Source organism: Strix uralensis, chromosome 20, assembly GCF_047716275.1.
Source record: "Strix uralensis isolate ZFMK-TIS-50842 chromosome 20, bStrUra1, whole genome shotgun sequence".
NCBI classification, from domain to species: domain Eukaryota; kingdom Metazoa; phylum Chordata; class Aves; order Strigiformes; family Strigidae; genus Strix; species Strix uralensis.
The window spans coordinates 6,391,118-6,414,485 of NC_133991.1; the positions used below are offsets into that span (position 1 = coordinate 6,391,118).

At 52.3% G+C, this 23,368-nt stretch overlaps 1 protein-coding gene across 10 annotated transcripts in view; it reads right to left on the minus strand.

Annotated features, from left to right (window-relative positions):
* The window catches only part of DTX2 (deltex E3 ubiquitin ligase 2), a 39,743-nt gene extending 17,168 nt beyond the window's left edge, over positions 1–22,575 (minus strand). For 2 of the 10 annotated variants that reach the window (XM_074890603.1, XM_074890602.1), the window contains exons 1-5: positions 20,817–22,276; positions 18,197–18,331; positions 17,085–17,473; positions 11,124–11,709; positions 1,170–1,228 (exon numbers count right to left, since the gene is read on the minus strand). In XM_074890603.1, the coding sequence (XP_074746704.1) occupies positions 1,170–1,228; positions 11,124–11,709; positions 17,085–17,391 (952 nt within the window). In that variant the 5' untranslated portion in view covers positions 17,392–17,473; positions 18,197–18,331; positions 20,817–22,276. Of the gene's footprint in view, positions 1–1,169; positions 1,229–11,123; positions 11,710–16,172; positions 16,400–17,084; positions 17,474–18,196; positions 18,332–20,816; positions 22,278–22,473 lie in introns of those variants that run through there. The other 8 variants (XM_074890606.1, XM_074890605.1, XM_074890599.1 and 5 more) reach the window with 7 other exon arrangements.
* Positions 22,576–23,368: the final 793 nt, after the last annotated feature.

Here is a 23,368-nt window from a genome sequence, read left to right on the forward strand (position 1 = left end):
GTTTTTTAGGCAGGAAAAAGCCTGATGCTTGGGAGGACACCAAGCACCATCACCTTTCCTGGAATAAGATGGTAACCATTTTCTCTAAGAGTGAAAAAGTAACTGTCTCCACTTGCTCAGGAGCAAAGTTTGACGTCCAAGGAGCTAATAACCTCAACAGACCATGCATGGACAAGAGCCAGAGGAAGGAGAGGGTTAATAGATATTCTGTAGTGTCTGAAATGGGTACAGAAAACCCCAGAAAATACCACACATCAGGTCTTTTCCACTCCTCTACCCCTGGGTTACCACGTTACGATAAGATTTCGCGTGCAGTCAGTGTCGGTATGGAGAAGACATCTGCTCTCAGCAGAACACCCATTTCTGCAGGCACCACCACACCAGGGTCCCGTGGTTTGGCGCTGGCTGAGTCAAAACAGAGCAAACATGCCGACAGTTTTTGGCATGGAAACACTTCCACTGAAAGCTGCAAGCACGAGTTGTCGTTTTCAAGGCAATGCCATTTCACGTTTAACAGGCAAATCTACTCTAAAAAGGAGCATTGAAAACTGGCGCTTTCATCCCTCCCAGACACGCTCCTTGGGTATATTTAGTATTGTATGCACAGGTCTGGACGGTAACAAGCAAACCTGTATTCTGCTGCCATAGGAGACAATGTCTGATTCAACTTCTGTCCCCTCCTTTCCCCAAAACAAGGCATCACAATAATTTTTTAAGCTAAAGACCACCTGAACTTTTGTGATAAAACCACATTAAAAAAAAAAATCACATTAAAAACCACACACCATCTCACACCACTCTTCCCCCTTGACTTAAAAAAAAAAAAAGTAGCAAGTAACAGCTAGCACTGAGCATGATCCATGTGCTCCCCTCTGCTACTTGCTCATCCATACCTATAGGAGATGAATACCCAACCCTCAAATAAACTCACTTGCATTGAGAGCCTCAGGACCAGCACCAATGAGAAAAACAGTTACTGAGGTTTGCCCATCCCATTCTCCCCCAGATTTTCCCTCTTTACTTTCAGAAAAGTCCTAAAACCCTAAACGCCAGCAACATTTCAGACTTTTCCTAAAAACTAACAAAGGAAAGTAAGTGCCACAGAAAGGTAAGCCACTTGCTCGTGTAACCCTAGGGACAGAGCAGGTAAAGCAGGGTGGGATCCTTACCTGCCAAGGCTTGGTTCACCTTGCTAGGTTTGGGCATCTTGACTGGCAGGTTTGGAGCACTGGAGAGAGAAAAGAAAAAGGGACAAGTTCAACAGCACAGATCAATCACTGACAAAACAGAATTCAGTAGTACACTGTTCCCTCCTGAGTGCCAGGGCCCTGAATACATTAACTGGGATTAATTCCACAAATGAGCCCCACCTGGGACTCCCACCCATGCACCCTTTTCCCACTGGTCCAGCAGCTACATTTAAGGAGCCCAGCCCTTGCCAGAGCTATTTAACTGGTTTACTTATCTCTAAGGCAGACCTTGGACCTACATTGTAGGTAGCTGTCTCCAGCCTTATCTCCTCCTGGCAGAATGCTGGGCCTGACCCATCCCTTCCTCTTGCTGGGGTCTGTTGGTGGACCCTGTTGTCAACCCCCTGTTCTGATCCTGTGCTGCATGCTGCTCTTGTTGCTCCACCACAGAGCTTCCTGGGAGCAGCTGACCTGCACTACGACAGAGCACTGCACCAGCAGGTCTGCGGCATGAGCACACAGCCAGGAACTGCCAGGATACAGCAAAGTTCATCTTAAACCTGCCAGGTGACTTGGGTCTCCAGCCAGCGAAACACTGCTCACCAGAGTGTGAATCCCCATGCTGTATGAGAAGTTGCAGCTGTACAGATCAAAGAAAGCAAGCATTATCACCCCCCACTGCTTTCCAGATGGGGAAACTGAGTCAGAGAAAGGCCAAGAAAAGCGCTCGAGCACACACAGCTGCAGCCCTGGGTTGAACAGAATCAAGCCTTGACTCTCCCTGCACATCCAAGGTGTCACTGCAAGATGCAAGAACAAGGGAGGAAAGCTTGAAGGAAACTTAGAAGAGTCTGGCACCCACCTTCCTTTGGAAATCAAGAGGATTTGGACACCAACATCCCCTTCAGGTTCCTAACCTACTTGTTTTGGCAGTGTTTCCCAGCACTGGCAGCTGCACCTCAAGCTAGTTTGGGATACACAGACAGCCAGGGTCACGCAATTAGCTGACAGAAGGAGTTAGGAAGGGAAGGGTGAGCAGCAGCATGAAAGCTGATGAGAGGGTCATTAGAGGAGAAAGCAAGCTGGATCCACATGGACGAAGCAGGAACTTTTGAAATCCAACATGCTGGCACAGAGAAGCCATGTATGGACTTTGTCTCAGGTGGCTCATGCCCATCAGCTACAGTCAAAACACAGTGCATTCAGACAACCATCTCAAAGGACACTCCAAAACGCACAAAATAATATTAAACCTGGCCAGCTGCTGAGGAAGCCACAGAGCAGACTAAGGTGGTGAAGTGCCCAAATGCCATCCACTATCTAGAGGGAACCTAACTCTCTCGGGCTGGATGCAAGAGCTGCCACTGTGACCAAAACAGCAACACAGGAGGAGGTCCCTCCTTTCAGCCTTTTCATGACAATGACCAAATCTGAAAAGATTTGTGACATGTGGCTGTCTTCCACCCTCATGACAGGACTCATCCCCCCTTCCCTCCTCTCCTACCTGCTGCAGTTTGAAATAGGTTCCCACATGCGCACTGAGCTCCCCGAAGAAACCCCTGGGCAGGACCCAGGCAGACAGCCTGGCCAAGCCAGACCAGCTCTTCCAGACCCTTAAAAAGCTCTCCAGAGCACAGAGATTTCTCCCTTCTGTCTCTGATTCAAACACTGTGTTTTCCTGTCCGCTGCCCCCAATTTTGCAATGTCTTCAAATGATGCAATGTGCTCGCTACAGCCCAATTCAAACCCACTGAATACTGTGGAAATTCTACCCTCACTTTCAAAGGGCTTTTAATTAGATACCATGACTCCTCTTTATGACTTTTTTTTCTTTCCTGATTCAGCCTCTCCATCACAGCCCTTTCTCAGGTATTTCCCTCCTCCTTCTCTATCTCATCCCTTTGCTTCATTTCTACTCCTATGATCCTCTTCAGACGATGGCTATTAACAGGGCTGCTCCTTCTCCAGCCGCAGACAAGGAGGGTATCTGAGGACCAGATAATGAAAAGGCACTTGAGAGACCTGCGCCCAAAAATCAGAGAAGCATTAGACCTGCCCTCCTTCCCTCCTCCAACTGAACAGCCAAGATGACAACACGGTGGCTGGGCACCCCCTCTGCCCCAGTCTGTGACCCTGCACGTGACTGATACTGAAGAGCTTGTGCTTTATTGTCACACCATGAAGTGCAGCAGCCACCTTGGGTGCTTTCACTTCCCCGTGGAAGGTAAAAATACAATAAAGCACAAAGCTGAACCTTCCGCTCTGCCAGGAAAGCAGATGAGCAGCAGGGGACCCTTCCAAAGGGCTGGAGCACAAGGTCGTTGCGCCTCAGGTTGAAGAGAGAAAGCAAACCCAGAGCTGCTCTGGGAAGGGGATCACTGGTAACCATGCTTCGAGACTGGCAGAGAAATTCTTCACTCTTCATTCCCGCATTGCAAGGCTCAAGTCCAAGTCACACAGGACCTAGAGCTCCTATGCAGTGAGAAGAGCCCTTGAGATTTGCAGAGGGAAATGGATATAAGCAACTGATGCGTTTGCAAGCAATCAGGAAGCTGCGAGTGCACTGCAGATGAATTACTATCCATCAGCCAGGAAACAGTCACCGATCAGCTGCGCTCCTGGTGTAAAGGCAAAGTGTGTCAGCTTTGACTGCTGGAGGCTTGAAGCCAACTGATGTGATGATGGAGAAACCAAATACTTATTTCACATGGGCTAAACACACGCACATTCAGTTAGCAGCATCTCAGCCAACAACGTCGTAGGATGTGCTGGCCCATCCGCTCGACACCGCGTAAGCGTACCGGCAGGGCGGCCACGCGCTGTGATTTCTTTTACATCTGCAGAACGCCCAGACCTAAGGCTGATGAAATCAAGGGAAGTCCACACTGCTTTGAGGTACCTCTGCCACCATACTGCCTGGGTGGATTTGCAGCCACAGCACGTGGGAGGAAGTGTTGCCATGCCAAAAAAGGTGCAGAAATGCTACTCAGAGCCTCCCCTGGGTCTGAAGTGGGGGGTTTTTTGGAGAAGGAAGGGGAAGAAGTAACAAGGAAGGATATTGCTACTGTAGTATAACACGGGCTGTGCCTTGACTTGGGGAGCAAGCTCGCCAGCAGCACGGACAGACGTATTTAGTCCATCAGCTCAGACTCAAGCTACTCCGGTATGGCCACACCAGCACTGGCTTCTTGGGAGAGGGACAGAGCCAGGCTGGGGTGAGATCTTACTGATTTACTCAAGCCAGGCTCAGTTTGGAGAAAACTTGATGCAGGTACGCTGGCGGGGGTCTTGGGTAAGGGAGATCTGGAGAGCATCAGTGCAAGAGCAAGCACTGCAGTGCGGAGAGATGAGAAGGATCCACTGAGACACCTGCTCCTGCTGCCTCTGCTGCCCACAGATGAGATTTCTAACCAGTCAGTGCCTTTGACTCCTAGCCAAATGTTCAGGCTGTGCTTACAACACCTGAAAGTCAATGCCTGAATTCTCTGAACATTTCCTGGTATCGATTCCCCCTCCCTGCTCCAGTTTTGTCCTGCCCTTTGCTGTAGGTCCTGCTCTCCTGATGCTCTGTACGCTGGAGGTGACTGAGTGCAACAGGGGTCACCAGGTTGTGAAAAAAGGGACACAAAATAAGACCCCGTCCTCAAAGGTTCAGCAAGAAGATCCTGATAAGATTTCTCATCACCAGTTCCAGGCAATCTGCTATGGGGGGCAGACAGGGCACACTGATATTACAGCATGACAAAACTACTCACTTCTCCAGAATTTCAAGATACTGCAACACCAGTGAGACAGCAAAGCACAAGACCAGAGAGGAAGCGTTGGCGTTCACGGCTGCTGCCATTTCAAACACTGGGCAGCCTGCTTTGAGCTGAACATTACCTAAGCCACACGTACACAGTATCCTAACGGAGCAGAAGTGGGGAAGTCTGTAGCAACTCAGCCTCTCCACCCTTCTTCCTGCACACCAGCCGGCAGGCCACATATTCCTGTATCATGGTGTCTTTGTAGCTCTCTGGACAATAGCCAACAGTTCTCCTCCCAGATCAGGGCTGCATCCAGCCCTGCCTCAGATTAACACCGAGTGCTACCACAACACCCAAAGGTCTGACCTCCTTCCCAGGGCTAACTGGGTGTATAATGACATTAATGACCAGACAGCAGTTTCTTCCCTACCTTTCTTCTTAAGAAGATGCCAAAACCCAGGCCAGATCCCTCTAAAGGAGGACCTTTTTTGGTGCACAGCCCACAGCCGTGTGGATCTGTGGTTTTGCTCCTGGCACCAAGCAGAGGAGATCTCTCTGTTCCCACTTGGGAAGAGCACCCAGCAGCAGAACCATGCCGGCTAACAGAGGGCTGCAGGACAAGCCACCGTGGGCTCACAGAACCAGCACTGAGCAGAGCCCCTCCTCACCACCTGAGGAGCTTGTGGGTGTGCCTACAGACAAAGAGGAAAGATGCAAAGGAGAAGAGAGGAAAGGAAAAGCCCTGTGCAGGTTCTGGTCCCTCGATTACACCTCCTGATCCTACAAAGCACTGACTGTGGGTTGTTCCCCATGGGAGATTTGGGGGCACAGCACCAGACCCTTCTTAGGAACACCACAATACTGTAAGTATCCTTCCCCAGTCCCCAAGACCCCCATTCCCTATGCTTTTAAACAAAATCCTCTCCTCCAGCTCTGAGCTCCCTGCCTTATTTGTAGTCACAGTCTAGACCAGCACACAAAGCTATATAAGCTCAGAGGGGCCAGGGAAGCTACAGCGGGGATTTGCCTGGCTGGGGCACTAATTAATGCATCCCCCAGGAGATATCACTCCTTACCATGTTTTAGGAGTGCCCTGCTCTGTAATTAGCCAGTACAGTGAGGGGAACAGGCTAGCTCTTGCCTCAGGGATGGAGGCTTTCCTGTGAGGGGTGGGAAGGATGTGCCAGGAGGTGGCTGGGAGCCTGGGGAGCTGACCCCTGCTTCCCAGACCCGGTTAACAGCGCCGACATAAGGACACGACCCTTGCCGTGGCACGCTCCATCTGCAGCTTTCAGTGCCGTCTGTGAGAGAGGCCAGATTGATTAACTGTGTTTCATACACAGGAGGAAACTAATGCACCAAGAAGCAAAATAACTTGCCCACATGTATTTAATACATTAGCAGCAGAGCCAAGGATATTAGCATCTGTTTACGCCTTGGCATTCCTCTCTGGGTTTTGCAGTGACTTTGACCCTCTTGAGAGCAAGGGGAAATTAAACCTGCATTTTGAAGTGCCTGAGCTCCACCCTCTCACACCAGCATCCACCCTCCAGCTCGACAGCAAAGAGGAAATACATTTAATCACCGTCAATGCCACAAAAGCCCAGGCATGCCTAACAGCCCATACTGGGGGCTATTCCTGCCTGCCTATTAGAAATAACTGTCACAACCACACAGGGAGTTAGGCAGCTTTCCAGGATGAACTACACCTCTTTCTCAGCCCTGCAGAAGAGATGTTTGTTCAGTGCTGCCATTTTGAGCCACGTTTCCTTAAGAAACTGGGTGTACACAACTGCACCATCTTTCAGTCTCTCCCTAAGAGCTTTTGAGCCCTTCTGCCAGTTGCAGCTCAGCTCCGAAAGGCAGGAGCTGGGTCATCCTTGCAAGCTTTGTGAAGATAAGTGCAAGTAATCTGTCAGAGCTGCTTTGGAGCCAAAACACAACCTTTATTAGACACCAGAGGAGACACTGTGGCCCACTGCTCCTTTCCCTTTGCTCTCTGAGCATGGGTCAGCACAGGAGTTGCACATCACAGCTAAGAGGAATGAGCAATGCTGCCCCATGGACAGAGACAGAAACCCTTGACAGGATAACTAGTGCAGGATAATTAGCACTTCGCCTTCACCACCACAAAGGCTGCATGCACTATTTGGTGATGCAGGAGGAGACTGGGCGGTGACTGTGAGGGAAACGGAACTAACCACCACACTAGCCAAGTCCAGCTCAGGAGGGAAGACAGGGAACCTAGGGGATAAAATAACCCACGAATGTTCTGGGCTTTGGAATTAAATGAAACACATTGTTAAGAGTTTGCTACTCAGGTTTCCCCTAATTCACAGAAATTAGAGTATTTTCTGCTGGAACATGGGTTTCACAAGCCTGAGACTGTAACCCCAGTCAGGAGCAATTACACCCACTCAGTGGCATTTCCGACTCAAACCCAGCACAGGGGTGACAGGGGAAAAGCCATCTCGAGCTGTCAGCTGGCACTGGAAAAAGTCCCTTTCATGTATGGCACTACATTGGAAGACAAAGATTGCCCCCCTGCGTGCATTTGTCTGTCTGGCAGGGAGGAAGGAGAGTGCCCCTAGCAAAACTAATCCCAAAGGACTGGAGATCCAGACATCATCCATCATCCATGAAGAGCCACCAACGCAGATCTTTGTTCTGCCCTTCTCTGGGGTCCGTTTGGATGAGCCCCCAGCTGCTGCCTCCCTCCGGGCTCAGCGCACAGCCACAGGCTGGATCTGCAATCCATGCACGCTCCTGCAGGGCTGTATGGAAAACAGAGGCTTCCACAGATACATCTAGTGGCAAACGCTGGTGTTAGAGAAAGGGAGTTTGGAGATAAAGACAGCTCCTAACGTCCTGCCTGCAAAACCACCTCCCTGACAAGCCCTGTAGCCACACAAGTGCCCAGCAGCATCCCCACATCTGGCCCAGGCTTGGGTTCTGCCAAGGGTTCATGTCACACTCGCCATGACAAGCCCTGGCAGTACACCCATGCTCAGGACCAGCTCCCACCCCAGCGGGGACAGACAGCTGGCAGCCAGGAGCATGGGGAGCAAGGCTCACAGCTGGGGGTGCAGGGTTTGCACAAGTCTGCCAGCACTTGCACGCTCCCTCCCAAGTGTCTGAAGAGCTTCCTCCTCCTCTGCGTGGCACGTTCTGCTGTTCCCAGCAAAGATTTAACCGTACAATCCCTTTGCACCCCCCAGAAAGGCTGGCTTGGTCAGGGGTTATTGCCAAGATACCAGTCACCTCACTCCTTGCACACATGAACAGCTGAGCTGCCAAACAGTTTACAACAGTCAGACCTCGGCCATGGCCAATATCACCACCAGCACCGCAGCAGCCCCAGCGCTCTGGGAGGGCTCTGCCTTCTGCTGCTGTCCCCAGGCTGGCCGTCGTGGAGAGGACCAGATGCTCCTACCACAAAAGCCACTTTCAGCAGTGCTTGAGAAGGGACTGAGGTGGAGCAGCCGAGCAAGGAGCGTGAGGGCATATGCCAGCCCCAGAGGGCTGTTGCATTAACCCAGCCCAAGCTCTGCCAGCATTCGCCTGGCAGAGGGTTTAACCGGCCACTGAGCGCTGCCCACTGTGCTGGCAGCTCCCAGGACCCAGCCCGGCAGGCTGCCACAACAATGCCCTCCCCAGCCACCCTGGTTGGGCACCTTCAGGTCTCCTCCTGGCTGTCCCTCTCTTCCCAGACAGCATCGCCTGGGCTGTGGGCTCAGTTCATGGTAAGGAGCCCATGTCACCCCTCTCTGGACACCTCTCTCCCATCCTCCCTCCTTTCAGGACAGCCCGTCCCCCCATCAGTAGCCTACAACATACCCAGACCCTGATCGGCTCCAGACAGGCTTGCGGGGCAACTGCTGCAGCATTTGGCTCTTCGTTTTTAATCTTCTCACCCCGAGAATCACTTTGCAAATCGCACTGAGGCTCTGGGGAACGACTGGGGCTCCAAGCAGCCCGGCAGCACCACACACCGATCAGTGGCTCCTGCGAGAGGGGGAATCTGGCAGCTTCCTCAGGAGACAGCAAGAGCCTTACTGGGGGGTCCTGCAGGCAGTACTGAGGTCTGATTTTCAGCCCTATTCAAAGGTGACTGGCACGCAGAAGTATTGCGGGTGCTTAAGATGCCACAAAAAAATCACCAGGTGCAAAGAAAGCACCAGAAAAAGACCGTGAGAAAGAAGAACAGGATGCAGGAAGTCATTTCACTCAGATGACCCCAAAGAGGGAAAGTCCTGATATGACACTAAGGAAAATATCTCAAGATTCACCACCTTGCTTAAAATACAAACGAGATTCAAAATAAACCTCAAACCCCTGTGCCTCTTGTAATTAGCAGAATGTGCTTTCGACACCCTTCTAGATCTCTTATCTCTGTATTTACTCGGGGTATCTTGGACAGGTAAATCAGCCCTGGCAAGTTCCCCTTTAGTTTCTCAGGTGCTCACACAGTAGTTCAGCACCTGGATAATTTATGGTGAAATGCTCTGTACACTTCCAGCCATTTACAAACAGAGGGAGCAGTCAGACAGCCCTTGCTTGGTCCTTAGTTTAATGCTGGCAGAAACTCAGTGCAAGTATTATCACAGACAGGCCACAAAGACCTCTGCTAGCAAAGGCTTGCGCACAGAAAGACTCTGAAAGCCGATTAGTGGCGATCTGGCTTGGGTGTCCAGGCTTCACAGAGGCCATCCTACAAAAACACGGAGTTTAAGTGACCCACTTTGCAGGGGTGACACTGATCTCCCCTAGCCCCGAAATCCCCACTGGAGGCCAGTGCTGCAGTCCCGCTCAAGCCCAGGGGGGGGATAATCAACCGTGGCTTGGCCCAGCAGCTCACACCGTGGAGAGGAGCTGAACTGTCAGATCACAAGACTCAGATTTTCATTTAGCTGGCAACAGCTGAAAGGCCTGAAGAGAAACAAAGCCCTTCCTCCCACACCACTAAGGTGCAAACACAGCCTTCCTTCAGCTCCAGCCGCTCACCAATGGGGGCTGAAATCCTGTGCTGCGAGATGCACACCAGCTTCAGCCCTGTCAGAGAACAGCCACTATGAAAATGGATGTGTAGCCAGCATGGGGGGACCCATCCATACAAGCTGGAGCATTTGAGGGGTGACAGCTCAAAGAACCGAGGAAAGCTGGACCTCAGATATCACTACAACAACTGCCAGTCCTTCCTTCAAAGTAACTAGCTCCCTCCAGAGAGCCAGAGCCCACCCTGAACACCCAGCCAGGAGAGGGTCGCTGAAGGAAGACGAGGGAAAGGACATGGCAAAACCAAGGCGAGACTTAGCTGGACTTTAAATCACAGTCCTGCCTGTGCCTCCAGTCCTCCAACATCACAACAGCAAAGCCCCACAGCACCTCAACACATGAAAAATGAACAACTTTGGTGATTATCCAGTGGCACCTCTGCTCTGCATCAGTATTTAGCCTGACGAATAGCCTGGACACCACTCAGAATTGCTAGTGTCACCCCACTGACTTCAGATAGAGAGGGATCAATATGGTTCAAGGTATCAAAGGAAGGGGAAAGCGAATTACTGATTTGGCTTTCTAAACATCTTCACAATGGATTTAAAAAAATCCTTGATCAAATCTGTATCTTATGGTGGTGGGTTTTCTCCCTTCTTTTTCACCTTAAAAATGTCCAACACGGACTTCCTAATTTTGTCAAGAGAATTCACAAGGTCTCAGCCACATGCAGTGAGTCCTGTGCTCTCTCCTTGAAGGGAAAGAGCTTTGAACACAGAGCAGTTTTCCTCTCTATGTTTACCACATATTTTGAATTAAATAAGGGTGTTCACAAGTCCCATTTCATTCACTCAGTCCTCCTCAAAGTTGTTTTTATGTGTAACCTGAAATACCACTAATTACTATTAGTTGTCTCCAACCTGCAGAATCTCAACCTGACTGCTTTCTCCAGTGGTTCAGGGAGATGAGTAGACGGGGACTGTATTTCAAGAGGGAGAAAAGAAGGGGAAAGCAAAGGAGAAGCCTTTTCATCCACTGTACTGGACACAAAGGCACAAACCTCTCTCTCCTTCTACGAAGAAGACCCTTGTAAAGTCCTCCGGGTCAGAGAGGCTCCTAGATAACAAAGAACTGAGCACAGCAGGTCTCTCAGACACGTGCACAGTATTTAAAGGTGAATTAGGGTCTGTACCTGACTCCGTTAGATGCAGACAGTCCTGTGCTGGGGCCCCCAGCTTGAGGCAAAGCCCAGGTGCTCTGTGCATTGAGTCTCGGTGTTGACCTTGCTCCAGACAAAGTCGGTTTGTTATAGGGCACGAAGCCAACGTTGGAAGAACTTACTGATGCTGTCCTACTGGAAACCTGATGAGTAGCAGAGGAGTTGGGAAAGTTTATCATGGAGTGGCGGTAGCGCGTGGTGATGGGACCAGTCCCACTGTTTAGCCAGCACTGCTGGCAAGAACAAGCCACCCCCGTGTGAAGGGGTGCCGGGGAGGCCGTCACCGGGTACGGGGCGCCCAGGCGCCTCTGAACGCTGCGGCGGAACCTCGTGGTCTTGTTGGTCTGGACTTGAGCGACAAAGTCAACTTCGTAGTTGTAGCCCAAGGATCCGAGATCTACTCGCTGGTGGTTCGTGGCGTGGGCTTGCTCCAGGAACACGCAGACGTTCATCTCGTAGGGGGACCACCCGCCTTCGTCGTTCTGCCACTCCCAGACGATGCCCTGCCCGGCAGCAGAGTCCCCAGGGAAGAGCTGCCTGCGGACGGCCCGCATCGTCCCTGTGTGGGGAGAGGGGGGAAAATAAATAAAATCATTTTGTGAACAGAGAATTAAAGGGGATGTTGTCTCAGGGACTCGTTTCTGCACAGAGCTGAGGTTTCTACATCTGGGTGGCCTTCCTCACCTCTCCCTCAACAGGGGTACTAACAGACTTTCTCTTCCCGACAGGGCTGGGTTTGCTCATGAAGCTTAGAGAAACGCAATACCCCCGAGATCCCCCTCCCTTTGCCAAATCTGATTGTGGGCTGGCAACAGGTTCAAAAGCTGCTGGGAGGAAGGGTGGGAAAGGAGGGAAAGAGAGAGGATGCAGAGACAGACACACCCGAGCACAAAGGCACAGCAATCACATATACCTCCCTGACGTTAAAAAAAAAAGTAAAAAAATCAAGCCGAGGCACAGATCTGGTTAAAAAAAAAAAAACTCCCACAGCCTTGACAACAGAGTAACTATAGAGACAGGACACCATCAGGAAGTGCTTTGCAGGAGCGCTTAAGGGGCTAAACGCCCACTTTGCTACATAAGGGTCTGGCAATTTTGCTCTTGGGGGAGTGGGTGAGGTCCCACAAGGGCAAGGACAAGGACTTTGGAGAGGGGACAGACAGGGCCAGCTTCCCCAGGGTCCTGACTGCTGGGAAATACAGCAAGACTAGAGGAGAAGAGAACGAAGTAATTTGGAAACTGGAGAGAGCAGCTGTTCAGACAAAGGAAAAGAAATGAAAACAGACACTCGCGAGGCCACTTGACAGTGACAGCAGGAGCTTGAAACCTGCTGGAAGCCTGGCTCTCCAGAGTGACTTCACTCCTGGTTACTTTATTCCTTTCTTTAAAAAAGAAAAATCCTAATGAGGGAGGTAAGCCACCCAACAGGACAGCAGCTCTGCAACCTCTGCAAAAATGCGTTCCTGCAGCAGAGTCAAAACCGCAGCTGGGAAAATCCTCAGCAGCACTCTGCACTGAGGATGAGGAGCAGGAAACACCGTGGGGCAAGCGAGTCTGGGGATGCAGGCAGGTGGAGGTGAACAGGGGTGCAGCGAGTTGAACACAGGAGGAGTTCAGAGAACAGCAGCACTGAGAGGAAAAAACCAAAATAAAGCCTCCAAAAAGGTCATGAGAGTTATGACCCTAAGCTCCAGGGCCACAGGTAAAAACAGTGTCTGCACCTCAAGCCTGGGGAGAACTGCCCCAGGATGTTGTTGGTGGCTCTGTGGGGGGCAGGAAATCCAAGCAAGCTTTACCCAAGCAGCACACCCCAAGGAAGAGGGAGGACAGCCCACGTGGGACTCCACACTCCACACAACCCGACTGCTACCTGTGATCAGGCTCTGGCTGGCTGAATGCTGGCTTGAGTATCTCTGCCTCACACTGCTGTTATGTCCACCCCATGCTCTTGGGGTACTGCAGAAACTACTAGGGCTTGACTCAAACCATAAGGGCATTAACCGCCTCTTCGCTGCTAAAAATTCTGCTCGTCAGCATGAAAGTCACATCTCTGCTGCTATCACACTCCCAGGCTTCTTTGTAAATTGTGCTGGCGGTTTCTGCACAGCGCTTTGGTGGTCAGACCATAACGAGACCCTGTGCTGGGGTGCAGGTATGTCCCTCGTGTCATTGCAGAAGCTAAATCAGGAAGGACAGATCTGAGCTCCAGAGCTGACATAAAGGCTGAGGTGCTCTCAAAGGCAGAATGTGCCAAACCAAGGAACAACAGGACTCCTGTTTCTGCTGGGGAGCTGAAGGCACTGGAGGCTGGAATGGCTTGTCTCAGCCCATGCAGGGGATGAGCAGCCAGAAAAGGTCCAGCACTTACTCCCAACCTGCTGCTTCAGCAGCCAGAGCAGCACCAAGCATCCTGCTTACTGCAGAGCGGGGCTCCCCAGTGACACCATCCAACAGACAACATCTCATCGGCACACCTAAAAAGCTACCAGCAGGCAGTGAAATACAGCAACCTCCCCTGTAAGAACTGGGGTTGAACCCCAACAGCTCGACCATGAAGCCCAGGGATAGCTGTGGGACAAGGCCTTCCCCTGGCAGAAGTCTGGGCAGAAGGTGTCAGCAGAACCAAGGCGACCTCCCCCAGCCAGGAACCGACATCTTACATGGGAAAGCAGATGAAACCACCAAAACCAAACTGTAGCAACGACTGTTCCGACCCAGCAAATCCTGCCAAGTTTTAGAAACACAAGCCTACAGCCTCAACAGGTGGGCAGCAGCAGGGATGACCCCCTGAGCAGCGGGAGGACTGGAAGTGAGCTGGTGAGAAATGCACTACCTTTAGAGATGAATGCAGGGAACTGCTCCCAGGAGAAAGGGGACTACCACACGTAAAGCAAGGTGTCAAAGCCCAGCGGGACACATCTCAGAGGAGGTTAGCAAGCCTGCCCCTGCTCCACTGGCAGCTCAGAAGCTAAAAGCAGCACAGAGAGGACTTGAGGAATTTACAAGCAACCCCCAAACAGCAGCAGGGAGAAGAGCTTTTCGGAGTCAACAGCAAGACCAAAGCCATGCACTTGGAAAACATCCCCCTTCCCCCCAAGCTGGCAGGGAAACTGGCATTTCTCTCCAGGGTGGGCAAACAGCTGTGGTAAGAGGACAACTCCTGATGCTCCCCTGCATTCACTCCCAGCTAATCTGCCTCGACCAGCAGCTGAAGCCCATGGCTAATCCTGCCCACAAGATCCCCCTGCACAGCTGTCATTCCCCGTTGGTGGGGATGCTGGTCCTGTTAACACTGGCTTCCTGTTATTCTCCCTGGCTTCCTTTGAAGAGCCTATTTGTCTGTCTAATAGCTAATGAGCAGAATACAACAGCCTATTTTTTGCTCTGTTTAAAGATTTTTCATGAGGATATTTCCTGCAGAGATTCTTTTCTCCAGCACATGACAAAGGTCAGCTGGCTGCTTGCTCAGGAAGGTTCATGTTTAAGGCAGAGCCCTGCAGATAGAAAAATCTTTGCTTAGAACTGGGCCACTGAAAGGGGATACGAGAGTGTTTCCAACAGTCACACTGCAGAGCACACACATACTTGTGGAGGGAGGCTCACAGACCTGGCCACCCTGATCACCATCCCTCCAAATCGGTGTGAAACGCTGCAGGAGTGCCATGAAGTGGAATCAGCCTTCTTGTTATTAACGACTCAACCACAGAACTCGTCCAAGGAAAGGTGAGATCACGCCAGCCAACATCATTTCCAAAGTTGTACTGGGCTGTCCCCAAAGATGACCAATTTCAAACGATCCTGCGATGGACAACATTCGCTAGGTGTTCTTTCACAAGGGTCTAAAGAGGCACAAGATCTCTGCGGAGAGACAGCTCCACTTGTGGAGAAGGATGTCCTGTTCACGCTGGGACACATCTTTCACCTTCCCACAGGCACTCTGCTCGCCAGCACCAAACCGGGCCATTTCCTGACAAGGGACAGCCCAGGATTGCTGCCCATGTGTTGGAGCACTGGCTGGAAGGGCAAGAGGCTGGAAGGCTCCTTCACAAGTCAGGCACGAAGAAAACAAGAAGCAGCCACCTGTGCCATCTCTGATGGCCCATGCTGTACTGCTTGAAGCCACAGTCTTAGCAGGGCTTCCAGGTGCTCAAACAGGCCATGCTGAGCAGACCTGCAACGCATTCAGCTAAGAAAGCTCCTCACCCAGGACACCACTGGAAAAACTAATCCTAAGGTCACCAAGTGAGAATAAAAACACGGATGCAGCTGTGATGATTGATAGGTGTTGACTGATAGCCAGCTGAACATGAGCCAGCAGTGTGCGCAGGTGGCCAAGAAGGCCAATGGTATCCTGGCTTGCATCAGCAATAGCGTGACCAGCAGGGACAGGGAAGGGATCTTACCCCTGTGCTCGGCACTGGTGAGGCCGCACCTTGACGAGTGGGTTCAGTTTTGGGCCCCTCACTACAAAAAGGACATTGAATTACTGGAGTGTGTCCAGAGAAGGGCAACAGAGCTGGTGCAGGGTCTGGAGCACAGGTCTGATGGGGAGCGGCTGAGGGAACTGGGGGGCTTTAGTGTGGAGAAGAGGAGGCTGAGGGGAGACCTCATGGCCCTCTACAGCTACCTGAAAGGAGGGTGCAGAGAACTGGGGACGAGTCTCTTGAACCAAGTAATAAGCGATAGGACAAGAGGGAATGGCCTCAAGTTGCACCAGGGAAGGTTTAGAATAGATATTAGGAATTATTTCTTTCCAGAAGGGGTTGTTAGGCGTTGGAATGGGCTGCCCAGGGAGGTGGGGGAGTCCCCATCCCTGGAGGTGTTTAAGAGTCAGGTTGACATAGCGCTTAGGGATATGGTGTAGTTGGGAACGGTCATTGTTAGGTTAATGGTTGGACTAGATGATCTTCAAGGTCTTTTCCAACCTAGACGATTCTGTGATAACCACATGCATTTGGTCCAACCACTTCCCTTTCCTGTAGAAACTGCCCAATTGTGCAGCTGATTCAAGATATTGCTTACTTATTGCTTCAGTTGGCAAGAAATCAGCACACTGTCCATCTCTAAAGCTTGGGGTGACTTGTCCTGGGATGATGGGAGACACGTTGGCAAAGAGGAAACTGATGCATGGAGAATTTTCCAAAGCAGCCGTTCATTTGGGGTGTGTAATCTGGGATCTGCCTGGATTTTCCAGAGATGAAGAGCATGCATTCCACCCCTGCCCCCTAAGCTACAGCTGCTCAGCACACCTGGAACAAAAGAGGGTAGGAGTCATCTCAGCAAATTCCAAGCTGCTAGCCTCAGTGACCCCAAGAGAAACGAGATGAGAATGAAAATTGGGTCTCAGTCCTGCTATTAAGCCCAGCCCGCCCTGCCTCCCTGGGAGGAAGCAAGCCAGCCTCGTATAGCACGAGTGCGGGGAATATTCTGCTGCAGCATTACGGCGTTCTGCGGGGGCTGCAGGCTTTCGCAAAGCAGCTTGTGCAGGGCGGCGTGCCAAGGTAAAGCAGCTGGCACTCCAGTTGCAGAGGGAACAAGGGATTCAAACGGGAGGGTTTGAATCGTAAAAAGGCCTTTTTATGCGAGTGGTCTTGAATGGATGCGAGTTGGGGCAGGAAGAAAGTTTTCAGCTCTGAGGGTTCTGGCTCACAAGCTCTGAGCTCCAGAGGTCCCATGATGAGGTTCCCTAAGAGATCGCTGCCACCTGCCTGCACCCAGCCCCGCAGATTCATGCCAGCCAAGGTTGATTTTCTCACGTGCTAATATGCTGGGCAGCAGACAGCATCAGGAGACAAGCAGACCTGCCACCCTCAAAACTGCCCAGCAGCAGACAGCAGAGCTTTATGGAGCTCTCCTACAGGAGAAGGCCCCACTTTTCTCCCAGCACACAAGCAGCCTCATCAAAACCCAGCACGGGCAAGGAAGCTCCCTTACCTGTATCCTGCCGGAACTGTGTCTGGCTTGGGATGTCGATGACATAAGGGGCCAAGACAGGATCCGCACGTCCCAGAGGGATGCTGCTGACATGCCCCGACCCTGAACGCCGGCCCTTCTGCTGAGAGGCCTGAAAAACCTGTTCAATGTAGCTGCAGACGTTCCCTTGGTATGGCCTCCACCTGCCAAATTCATCCTGCCATTCCCACACCGCCACTGCCGTGGAGTTGCTGCTGTGCCCCGGGGCAGAACCGGGGAGTCTGGATGGCCCGGCTGAACTGCTTCCTGCTCCCTGAGCTGCTGCCATGTTCCTCCCTGAGGTCTGGGCACACCGTGACTGGAAGTGGCAGCTGTGCTAGCTGGCCTTACACCATCTTCTTCTGGGGGACCTGCAGCAAGAAACAAAGAGAGCGCATGGAGCTGAGAATGATGCCCCAAATCCACTCCACCCTGCATCCATACCACACAAGCCATTTAAGAAAGGGAAGCAAGCTCAGTCTTTTGCAGAAGATGCTTGCTATGCGTTTAGGAGACTACAGAGAAATGGATTGGCCTCAAAGCCCTCTGGTCAAGGGCAAATGAGGTATCACCACCCACTCCTTGCCAATGCTAGCAACTTCTCTTGCTAATTTAGAGCAAAAACTTTGAGGTGAGACTCTGCTTCCTATGGTTTGCAGCACCAGACACCACCAGAGCCACTGCAGACCTGCTGCTGATCCACATTAGGCAGATCTATAAGCCCTGACCTGAGTTCAGATGCTCACCAGCCCGGAGCGTGCCAGGGTAAGTGGCCACTCTGCAGCCCTCCCCACCCATGCTCAGCGCCGGTCCTGGCAGCGTTACGCTCTCATCACCCTGAAATGAGCTGCCAGCTTGCGAGCAGGAGCTCCCCAAGCTCTTGGGCACATGAATGACTCAGTTACACAAGCGGTTCCCAAACTCTTCCCACTGATCTGAGCTTCAGGGTAACAACGTCAGCTCCATTCAGGGTTCTGACCACTCAGTTTCAATCCAGGATCAGTCCCTTGACTCCTCCTGTGCAGCGTTATACATGCACACAAAGCCAGAAGACAATTCTTTACACACAGCCTGCAAATCACTGTAATACACACGTTGTGTGTGATCCAAGCGAAGAACAGATGGAAAGGAGTACAAAAGTACCAAGAGGAAAACAGGGAGTAATAAACAGCCTGTGCTGAGGGCAGTGATTTAGCAGATCCTCAAGATCGCAGTACACCTAGCTGCAGCTTCTCAGGTCAGAAAACAAGGAACAATCTGCAAAGACTCAAGCCAGAGACTCAAGCCATTAAGACATTATTTGGGGAAGAACAGAGAATGGGGGAGAAACTTAAAGACACCCAAATAAAGACACAAAGGGCAGTGAGTAAATCCTAGCAACTTACAGAGACAGAAGATCCCCATCACTCTTAGCCCCCATGGGATGGAAAAAAGCCGACCCAAAGCCATCCCATGCCAAGCTGTCCAAGAGACACCAGAGGTCTGATATTTGGCATTCCTTGTCTGCTGTGTCCTTGCAAGGAATCCTGTCCAGACCATCTGGACACACATGTCTTAGTGCCCAAATGCTGGACAACCACTTGGAGATCCCCGTGTTGGTGCTGGTGAGCAAGTGGGTATGACTGTGAATGAGTGAAATTAATTTTGTTTGAAAATAAAGTCGCCTTCTCCCTCCTAAGGTCTCACGTCATTGACTGCTCGCTTAACTCCCAGCAGGCAGCAGGGAGCTCTGAGCTTCCTTCCTGTCAAATGGAAAAGTTCAGGTCTCCCAAGAGGCAGAGAAGCAGTGGGTGGCTTCCACTGGAGGATGCCATCTGCACAGAGAATGACATCCCTGCCAGATGGGGGAAGATCCCACGCTCCGTGGAGTGTCCCATCCATAACGCTCGTGTGGCTTGCTAGCTTAAAAAAGAAATAGAAAAAGAGCGAGCGAAGAACAGACACACCCACATGTCTGCATTTATAAGAGGAAAGCAACACTTTCTCCAGGAATTTATTGTAAATTAGTTTATGAGCTGCTATGAGATTTTTACAGAACACCCCCAGCTCAACTGGTGGTGGTGACAAACCGCTCCAGATCACCAAGAGAAGACCCCAGTATCTGCAACCAACCTCTTCCATCTAATTCACTCTCCCCTAATGCACCAAGGACAGTTATTTTACTGCTCAAGCCAGCAAACTAAAACTTGAGATATCAAACCTGACACCTGCCTCTGTCAGTTCTTTTTATGGCCAGTTTCACACCAACACATCTCCTTGTCAGGGACCACCAGCATGTCCATGCTCAGCTCGGACCAGTGCGAGTCAAAGCAGAGCTGCAGGTTTTTCTGTCCTACCCACGTGCATTAGGTGCTCTGAACCCCAAATAGAGAACCAACGCCTTCCCCCCCACCCCAGAGTTGTTACCAAATAATCATCTGCACATCCTACAGCCACAAGCAGAGCAGGAGGGCAGAGGGAGGCTGTTTGGAGGGAGTCGGCGATTCGTTTTCCTTCCTTTTTGAAACGCTGCAGCAGGAAATGGAAAAAAGAGGGCATCCCAGCAGAAAAGCCGCCTCCTTCCCGTACCACCCTGCGCTCGCTGGGACACTGGTTGAGAACAGCCGGGTGATAAAAGCCTGTTGCTCACCCCCTCGGATGGCAGCGATGCTTTGAATCCTGGACCACACACAAGGGTACCCGGAGCGGCTGCACGCGAGTGTCGCGTGCTCGGACATTCACTTCCCCATCAGAATGGAAAAATATTTCCTGTGCTGAGACTGCTGGTCCAAAGGAGGAGCGAGGGGCGTATTTCAGCCTCCTGCCAGTTCTCGCTGCTGAACACTGCTTGAGCCAGCAGCTGTTTGCACAGATTGGGAAGTGAGGAATGCGGGAGAGTTTCAGTAATCCAAAATTACACAAGTCCCCGAGTTAAGGCAAACAAGAGAAAGAAAAAGGCCTGAAGCTGCAGTTCCTTTACCCTTTCCATGAATTCAGCAGCACACAACTATGAAAAGCTGAGAAATTCAATACCAGAGCTGCTTGTACAGTGTTCACCCTACCCCCTTGGGCTGCGGTGTGTGTTACACCAAGGCAGAAAGGGTTCGGGGTGGGCAGCTAGCAGAGCTGCGTGGAGCTGGCCAGCCGGGGCCTGGGACGTGTCACACACCCTGCTCTACCAGCGCTGCGGGCTGGGTGCTAGCAGCAGCAGTTCAGCTGCACCAGCCTTCACCCTGGCTCTGTCCCGAAGACCGGCAGCCCAGAGGGAGTAGGTACACATCTTTGCTAACAATCCCATGGACTATAACCCTCCACCTTGAGCTTTAAAAATGCCTTGAGAAGCTAAAAGTCATACCAACACCCTAAAAGCTACATTTGTTCAGCAAACGGTCCTGGCTCCAATTAGAAATCTACGGGCCACCTTACCCCAAATGAAAACAAAACCCCGACTACTTGAAGTGCAAACTTAAATATTCCAGCCAACTGTCCTCCACTTAGGATGCAATTTGTAACGCGGGCTCAGATCTTGAATTTGTTTGGTTGGATATTTATGCCCCAGCACAACCTCTGAAACGTTTGCCCACATGACTTTAATCAGGGACTTGGACAGGAAAAGAATTGGGTGCATTTCAGTTGTGTTTCCCAGCAGATTCGCTCCAGCAAGTGGTGGTGAGAAAGCTGGGGAGGGGCAGGTGGGAATTAAAGCATTTGAAAGACACATTTAATTTCTCAAACCTGTTCTACTTCCAGAAAGCAGAATTTTCTTTCACTTTAAATGCAGGATCTTAAAATTCATAGGTCTGAGATGATTTCTAAAAATGCCAAGTCCCTTTTTAAGTTTCCAAACTGAATTGCCAGCGCTGATAAAAGTTTCAATGATATGATGGCTTGTACCTGGAAGAGAAAGAGCCTCAGGAGCCCTTGAGCTGGGCTGCGTTACAAAAATAAAAATCAGCAGACTGGTAAAACAGAGACGTTTTAGCAGGTTGCTCAGAAAAGAGGGTGCCCAGGAGGGATTTGTTAAGCGCCACTAACACCACATGAGAGACGGGACTGGAAGGGCTACAAAGAGCCCCTGGGAAAAGATTACACAGGGATTAGGAGAGCTCATAAAGCACCGGGAGGCGACGGGGCTGTAATAAACCCGTGACCCGGCGCAGGGTGCATGACTAGAGCAGCATTACAGGTGCCGTGGGCCCTCCTGACCCCAAATCACCCAGCCAGTGCCCCCCCAGCCTCTCCCCCACCCCAACCTGATCCACACCTCTGGGCCCAGCACGACCCGAGCTGTGAGCACAGCAATGGAACAGGGTTTGAAGCTCTTGCCAGGTAACTTGTATCTAAACACATCTTTCTGTACATGAACACCCAGCACCGACTAGCACACAGCTAGCAGCAACCCAGGAGTAAGAACAGAGCAAGGCAGTAGAGAGGAGGTTGCAGTCATAACTCCAACCACACAGACCGATGTGCCCTCGACACGGTCCTGCCTTCCTCCACCCTTTGCCGATGCTCCCGGCACAAGGTGGCTGGGTTGAAGATATAAAACCCGACCCACTCCAAACCTGGACTCCTTCCATGCAAAACAAGCTTCAAGGGGCTTCCCTTCGGAGGGGAAAATAAAGACCCCAACTGAAGCAGAACAAAGCGTCTGCCTATCTGCCAGGCAGAGGGCTTAGTGCAGGCACAACCAGACAGGAGCGAGAGGAGGGCAGGTACACCTGGACACAGGCCGGTCGCTCGCTCCAGGGTCCTTCTGGGCACAGCAGCGGATTATTTAATCGCAGGGAGACTGTTTACTTGCGGGTGCAAACCTGGCAAGATCTGGAGGGCTCCTGCAGCTTCCCCAAAGCTTCGGCCAGCACCAGGAGGGCTCTTCCTCCGCTCCCGGCCGGCCGGGAGGCGCAAAGTCCTGCAGGGGAGCTGGCGGCTCAGGGCCGGCCCGGCCGCACGCCCGTCACAGCCTCCAACCGGCCCGGGAAGCGCTCGGCAGCACCGACAGGCCCAGCCCCGGCAACCGCCTCCTGGCCCAACACGCCCCGCCCCGCCAGCCTCAACCGCCCGGTTGTCCCGGAGCAGGACGCCCGCACGGGCCCTCCCCGGGCTCCGCAGGCCGAGCGAGGCGGGAAACGGCGCCCCGGGCCCGCAGGGGAAGGCCCCGCTCCCGGCCGGCCGCCCCCCACCTCTCCCCGGCGGCTCCGAGCGGGCTGCAGCTGCCGGGGCAGGGGCGGGCTGGGCCCGGTCGCTCGCGGCCGTGACGGCCCCAGGGGAGGCCCCTGACGGACGGCCCGGGCCCTCCCCGCCACAGGGAAGGGGAAGGGAAAGTGACTGCCGGCGCTGCCCGCCCGCCTGCGGCCCGCCCGCCTCCCCCCGGCCCCGCCGCGCCCCTCACCCCGATCCCGGAGGCGGCTGGTGCGAGGCTGAGGCGAGGCTGGTTGGTGCGAGGCTGCCGCTCACCGGCCGCGGCGGCGGGAGACACCGCGCGTGCGCCCGCGAGGCGCCTGGGGGAGGGAGGGCGGGGGCGGGGCCAGCGGCGTCGTTCTGTGAGTGCGAGTGAGTGTGAGTGTGAATGAGTGTGAGTGCGAGAGTGTGTGACTGTGAGAGTGTGTGAGAGTGCGAGTGTGTGTGTGCGAGTGTGAGTGCGAGAGCGTGACTGTGAGTGACTGTGACTGTGAGAGTGAGTGTGAGTGTGAATGAGTGTGAATGAGTGCGAGTGCGAGAGTGTGTGACTGTGAGAGTGTGTGAGAGTGCGAGTGTGTGTGTGCGAGTGTGAGTGCGAGAGTGTGACTGTGAGTGACTGTGAGAGTGTGAGTGCGAGTGTGAGTGACTGTGAGTGACTGTGAGAGTGAGTGTGAGTGTGAATGAGTGTGAATGAGTGCGAGTGCGAGAGTGTGTGACTGTGAGAGTGTGTGAGAGTGCGAGTGTGTGTGTGCGAGTGTGAGTGCGAGAGTGTGACTGTGAGTGACTGTGAGAGTGTGAGTGCGAGTGTGAGTGACTGTGAGTGACTGTGAGAGTGAGTGTGAGTGCGAGAGTGTGTGTGTGCGAGTGTGAGTGTGAGTGACTGTGAGAGTGTGTGAGAGTGCGAGTGTGTGTGTGCGAGTGTGAGTGCGAGAGTGTGACTGTGAGAGTGTGAGTGCGAGTGACTGTGTGAGTGTGAGTGCGAGAGTGTGTGTGTGTGCGAGTGTGTGAGTGACTGTGTGAGTGTGAGAGTGTGTGTGTGAGTGTGAGTGACTGTGAGAGTGAGTGTGAGTGCGAGAGTGTGTGTGTGTGCGAGTGTGAGTGTGAGT